The sequence below is a fragment of the Phytophthora cinnamomi genome (genome assembly GCF_018691715.1).
Source record: "Phytophthora cinnamomi strain GKB4 chromosome Unknown Contig37, whole genome shotgun sequence".
In the NCBI taxonomy this organism is placed as follows: Eukaryota; Oomycota; class Peronosporomycetes; order Peronosporales; family Peronosporaceae; genus Phytophthora; species Phytophthora cinnamomi.
In genome coordinates, this window is record NW_027150970.1 from 1111349 (window position 1) to 1118161 (window position 6813).

At 52.1% G+C, this 6813-nt stretch overlaps 1 protein-coding gene across 1 annotated transcript; it reads right to left on the reverse strand.

The window, feature by feature from the left end:
• Positions 1–4498: 4498 nt before the first annotated feature.
• IUM83_11914 (uncharacterized protein) lies at positions 4499–4789 on the reverse strand (the record flags this gene model as incomplete). Its single annotated transcript, XM_067936506.1, has 1 exon — positions 4499–4789. The coding sequence occupies one exon, from the start codon at positions 4787–4789 to the stop codon at positions 4499–4501; it is 291 nt and encodes a 96-aa protein (XP_067792152.1).
• Between the last annotated feature and the right edge of the window lie 2024 nt (positions 4790–6813).

A 6813-nucleotide genomic window follows, 5' to 3' on the forward strand; every position in this document is an offset into this window, starting at 1 on the left:
TCGCCACACCAGGCGTAGCCGAGGGACCTCCTCCGAGCGCCTCTCGTAGCTCTAGCGATGAGAGCGAGGCGGAGGAAGAGGAGGAGGAGGAGACGAAGTGGCAGCCGCCCGCCCTGAAAGGGGGACATGACAAGGAACTCCTTGCCATGAAATGCGCACTCGCAAAGTTCCGAGTGTATTTGCTTGGGAGTAGACTATTTGTGGTCTACACCGACCATGCATCACTGCGCACTGCAGTGAAGTCACCACACATATCACAAAGAATGGCGAGATGGCTCTCATTCTTTGCAGAATATAACTTCCGGGTCGAATACAAACCCGGAAGATTGAATGTGGTGGCCGACGCGTTATCACGTCGGCCGGACTACGCAGAAGCAGCTGACGTCAATGCCATTGACGTCATGCGATCAAGCAAACCCACATCGTCTCTGTTGGACGCCGTGAAGGCCACGTACGCGCACAACGCGGACACGAAGCGTTTGATGGCCTATGGCACAGCACCTTCTGATAATGCTCGTCAGAAGCTGCCCAAATACCTTCGAGCGCGTGCACACCGCTTTCGTGTGCACGAAGGACTGCTACTTTACAACGCAGTCGACGACAACGCGGATCGCGTTGTCGTACCGAATGATCATGACCTGCGACTCAGGATCATGTACGAATATCATGATGCCCCGACTGCGCGACATCTCGGACGTGAGAAGACATACGTCCTTCTCACGCGCGACTTCTACTGGCACCACCAGTATAAGAGGGTGCGCAAATACATCCGTGCTTGCGAGGTATGCCAACGCGTAAAGCCTGTGCCATTCGCGCAGGCTCCTTTGCACTCACTACCGACTCCGTCAGAGTGTTGGAAGTCCATCTCTTTCGACTTCATCTTTGGCCTTCCCCCGGACAGCGGAGGGAATACCGGTGTTGTGGTCTTCGTCGACCGCTTCAGCAAGATGGTACATCTTGCTGCGGTGTCGGCAGAGGTGACCGCGAAGCAGACGGCCCGTCTGTTCGTCGACATGGTGTTCAAACACCAGGGTATGCCGACCGACATCGTGTCGGACAGAGACCCGCGCTTCACAGCGCACCTGTGGCAAGAAGTGTTTACACTACTTGGGAGCCAACTTTCAATGTCGACTGCGGATCATCCGCAGCCGGACGGTCAAACTGAGCGCGTGAATCGCGTGCTCGTCGATATGTTGAAGAGCTACGCTCACTCGTTCCAATACTGGAGCGAGTGTTTGTCGATGGCGGAATTCGCCATCAACAACCCAGTGCATGCATCGACCGGGCATACACCGTTCTACGGGAATGCCATGCGGCATCCACGCCTACCGAGTTTACTCGGAGTGGTGGCTCCCACTTTAAGTGGGGGGATCTGCGACTGCAACACAGCAGCCGCTGACACTTGCACAGTGTCAGCTCCAATAACAAGCAATAATACAGCCAGGTCGGCGCAGGGCGACGACACCCAGAACAAGGAGAACGAGTTTGTACAGGGTACAGCCTCCACAAGGAACAAAGACCACGGGTCTGCGCAGGGCGCAGACACCGCGAAGAACCACGCAGAGGCCGAAACTCTTGCGGAGAGCTGAACTCGTTCAGCTCGGATGCGATAGACTTCATCGCAGACATCCATCGCAGACAAGCCGTAATTCGGTTTGTCCAGGACGCGATTGCAGCTTATGTGGATGGACAGAAGCTGAATGCTGATAATGTTAGCAGGGGCAACACAAATGAATTCAAGTGGGTTCATTGGTTTTGTTAGCTACTCAAAACCTGCCTAAACATGCGGTTTCGGATTTCGGAGCAAGTAAGCTTGCTCCGCGCTTCATCGGGCCATTCACGGTGATGGCACGCCACGGTAACGCATACACGCTAGACGTACCGTATAGCATGCGGCTCCACCCGAATTTTATGTCGGGCGGTTAAAGCCATACCTCCAGCACGAGCCAAGTGGCTCGTCTGACCCGAAGAGACAGAGTTGGCAGGGGAAACCCTCCTCTCCAGCGCGACTACGCGCTGGAGCAGTTAACACAGTCGGGCCTATAGCCCGACCGGCACGTTCAAGGCGGTCAGGGAGACCGCCACAGCCGGGGTAGGATGGTTCTGATACAGAGTGGCAACCTCCGCGCTCTGAAGGTACTCCACGACCGGGTAACGGTCGTGGAGCGACTCGAAATGAAGGTCAACACTACGTTGGCCATACTCGAGGCGTGTTTCCACCACCTCCGCCACCGCTGCGAGACGCACGCGGAGAAATTCGCTGGATCGTCCAGCGAATTGTTGATCCGAGGTCCGGATTGTTTTCGCAGTCGCTAGAGAGGGTTTCCTCCCCAACACGACACATGGGAACCACGGAACGTCCTGATAGAAGACGTTCCGGACATGGTGAAGGAATAAGAAGCCCAGCACGCACTACCAGCAAGATGGTAGTGCGAGCGCTGTAGTAATCTACAACGCCCGACGGCTCACGTGCTAGATAATTAACACGGAGATCGTTGCAGCTTTCAGGTATACATATAACATACCTGCTGAAGTCGCGGTTGCTAATACGCACCGCCACCTGGACGAATAGTGCGCACGGCGCACTGACACCAGCCTCCACCGCAAAAGCGTGGAGTTGCTAATACTTGCCTCGCATCGAGAAGGACTTGATGTGCTTTGGCGCTTGCTTACCCGATCACGGTAAGCAACACTAATTCGTTTAAAAGATGGCGACGCACTGACGCGGTCGACATCGAAGAATCGTACACAGACACCGCATTGTCTGTCCCCGTGGTAGCGGCGCGCCTCGCGCTGCTGCGCATGGTGCTCAGCAACAGAGAGCTTACCCTATGTTGCAATGGCGGTCTTCAACTTGGTCGTTCTCATTGCGGATGAGCACGGATCTCCCCAACACAAACAATTGACAAGCAGTTAATATTAATTGACGTGTCGAGACCGACACGTCTAAGCTTAACGGGGGATGGTGTAACGGGGTTACACACACAAGTGGCAATAGTCACTTGTGCATGACAAAAGTCACTTGTGCATGACAAAAGTCATACGTGACAACTGTCATTTGTGCGTGACAATAGTCACTTATGGTTTTAACAGAAAAATATCTGATAAAAGTTTCAGATACTTCCTCACCTTGGTGTAAGTCACACCAATGGATACACCACCACAATGAGTGATCCACACCTACCCAAAGATCCTATTGGTAGAATGCAGCATCTTTCTACCAATCAGAGGCGTGCATGTTGACGGGGCTGTGACAGCCAGCCGCTGCCAACCCCTTTCATAGATGATAAACAGTTTTAGCAGATTGAGGAGGAAGATCAATTTAAAAGCAATACAGTTCTCATTTTACCTTAACTTAGCTACTTGGTGTTTTTATTTGATTTATATTATGCTTGTGGAGTCATGTATCATTAATTCAAATTTTGATAAACCTAACGCTTCATCATACACGTGGCGCACGTGTAAGCTAAAGTAGTGAGCCAAAGTAGGTCCATTATAGAATTGCTGTCTGTGCGATCAGACGATGGAACAGAACTCGCTCGCTGTGTTTGTATAGTTAAATTCGCGCTATCTATATATCCCTGTCGTCGGTAAGATACGTAAATCGTGTTGTAATAGTCAAGACAAAAACAGAGGACTCGAAAACCTCAAACACACCATCTGCAGCAAGACACCCGCGGTGTCGTCCTCATCATCACAGCTTTCCACAGAAGGAAGCTCGACGACAACAGGGTCGTCGTCGCCCTGGATGTCTGGTGGTATTTCAACAGGTGTAGGCAGTTGAATCCTATCACCGGGAGCGCACCGCGTGGGACATCAGCAAGTCGGCGAACGTACTCAGCGGAGAGTGTCTTCATGACACTTACAAACGTCGTCATACTGGGGCGGGGCTTCGGAAAGCGGCCATTGATCTCTATATTGAAGCACTCTAATGGGTTGTTAGTGCGCGCAATGAGCTCGTTACGCATCCTGAAGACGTTGCACAAGTCCATCCCGTATTGTTCGAGTCAAGCTCTTGCACAATACCCCCAAACGCCTCACGGCTTTGCTTAGTGATGTAGTGAAACTGAAACGAAGGCAAAGTCTCATTCAGTGATACAGAAAGAGGAGGGGTCTCTAATGTCCCGTGTACATTACCGATGAAATGTTAGTTGCGTGATCGATACACGCGACGGAGGACTTGCTGCTCAGAAAGCCCTCGTACGACGTTGGCACCTTCGCGTAACGCCTATCCGATATGGCGTGAGGGCAGAGCAACTTGCAGGATCGCCAGCGTATCAGCTTGGCGCTTCAGTGCTTCGGTGACGTTAATCACACGCCTGGCCTCCAACGGCACACCGCACGTATGTGGGCGGCCAGCAGAAAACCCATGACAACGATGGTGAACTCGATCATGCACTGAAACCATGCCCTTGGGAGGTCTTACCGCAATGATACGCAATCTTGCTTGAGGGAATCCACGCTCGAACGTTTTTATACCCACGGTAGTAGCATGTCGTCAACTCTTTGCGGTCACCGCCGGTGGGGCCGTTGGCAACGACACCTCCGGATAGAGCGAGCTGGGCTGTCCTGGTGGCTTCTGGTAGCGAAGCTCGAGCTGCGGCGGCACCTCCTCCTGACGCGGCTTGAGCTGCGGGGACATCTTCCGGTAGTGCGACAGCGGCGACCCCTGGTGGTTCATGTGGAGCAGCACCGGCTTCAGGAAGTGCCGTGAGAGCTGAGGCAGTGTTTGGTGACGCGACTGAGACTGTAGCGTCTCCCCCATCGGGGAATGAAACGGCACCTCCATGGGTTGGCGGTGGCACTGGGCTCGCGGTTGGTGTCGCCTCCTATGCTGACCGGCGCATCTTGCCGAATGAGCTCGAATGTAAGTAGCAGTGAATTTTCGTCACTACAATGTCAGACCTCAAAACCGATCACGGCAAAACATATGTTTGTTTCACAGACCTGATCTATTCCGTATATGATCCAATCCGGAGCTAACCACGGCTCCGGCTCCGGCTTCAGTGTCGGAGTGCCTGGCCTCGCGAGTGTCGGCGTCGGTCTGGGCAACGGCGGCGTGAACGTCGGCGCCAACGTGCTGGGCCTCGGTGCGAACGTTGGGGTGGGTGTACCGGGCCTCGGCTACCCTTACGGCGCGCCTGTCACCAGCTACTGTGAGATGCTCGGTCGCACTCGCAGCACTTCGTCTATGTGGAACAGGTAGTAGCGAGATGGTCACACGTGACCGAGCATCGAGTAGTAAAACAAGGGTGCAATTCGAGAGAAAACTGATTGTGTTATTGTTGTTTAAGTGTTGTTGTAGGGGAAAGCACCTCGAGCCACAAAACCCCCGTTGACTACTCTTGACTACACCGGTCGCAGCCTTAGAAGAATTCTGCTCGCATGCAGAAGCAGTTCCCAGAACCCGCAGGTCTTATCCGGCAGAACACTCTTAATTCTCTCATAGCCACGGGCATCATGGTCAAAGACCTCAACCACCACTCCCTACTTCAACAAGTACACTAGTCGGTGCTCAACCAACTTCACCTTTCAAACATGTTGTAGTAACCAGAGTGACCACGGAACGCACTCAGCGTCTCGCTCTCCCACTTCACTTTGGTTGCTCAACGTGTTTCATTCGTGTTGCCGCAGCAAACCTATGCTTCCTTCATGTCAACGTCTGATCCGCAATCATAGTCCATGGTGGTTCCGGCGTTCTCAGTACGACATGGCGAACATCTTCTAGGTTGAGCTGGTCACGCAGACGCTCAAAGACACACGGCCCTAAAGCTTTCGAAAAATGTCGGCGATGTTCTTTGCTGAGGGAACATATTCAATTTCCAATCGATCACGATCTACCCATTCGGCAATTGAACGCGTCTTTTTCGCCAAATGTTTTTATTCTTGTGAGTTTCCATTGTTTTTCACTTCCTTGATCGTACTTTGGTTATCTCAGTACAACGTAGCCACGGCTCGCTGGTCGATTCCCAATTCCTTCAACATCAATTGTGCCCACTTAATCTCTTTCGTGCACTTGTGCGCTGCAATTAGTTCAGCCGCACATGTGTCATCAGCTACCGTACTCTGCTTCTTACTCTGCCAGTGCCACACATTGCCATTAAGACGAAGAGTCCAACCGCTTACCGAACGGCTTGTCTCCGGACAACCTGCGTGGTCAGCATCCGCAAAGGAGTCAAGCCTCACACCGTCCTGACCGATCTCCTCGTAGCGATAGACCAATCCAATGTATTTAGTATCACGCAGATACCTCAATATGCGTTGAGCTTGACGAAAATTTTGCTTCGTGTACGCACCTCCATACCTTCCCAATGTTCGCACTGCATTACCCAAGTCCGGCCTTGTGCAGTGAACGAGATACTGAAGTGAGCCCACGATTTCCCGAAATGGTAATGTCGGATCATTTATCAGTTTTGGCCTCTAGACGAAGTGTTGGTTCATTGTGCATTTGAGGTGAGCGAACTGATTTGGCATCAGCCAATCCAAACTTCTTCAGCACCCGCTCAATATATGCAGTCTGAGATATACACAGAGTCTTGCCGGACACATAATTAATTTCAATACCAAGTAGATGCTTCACTCTGCCTAAATTCTTCAGCTTAAATTTCTTCCCAAGAACTTCCACCACTTTCTTCGCGTCTCTCGGATCTGCCGCGATCACAATATCATCGACGTACACTGTTAAGAAAATCTTATTGTGATCTCCCATCTTGTAGTACACGCCAGCATCAAATGGGCACTTCTTGAACCCCATGTCTGCTAAATGGGTATGCCGTGTATTGTTCCAGATCCGGGAGGCTTGCTTCAAGCCAT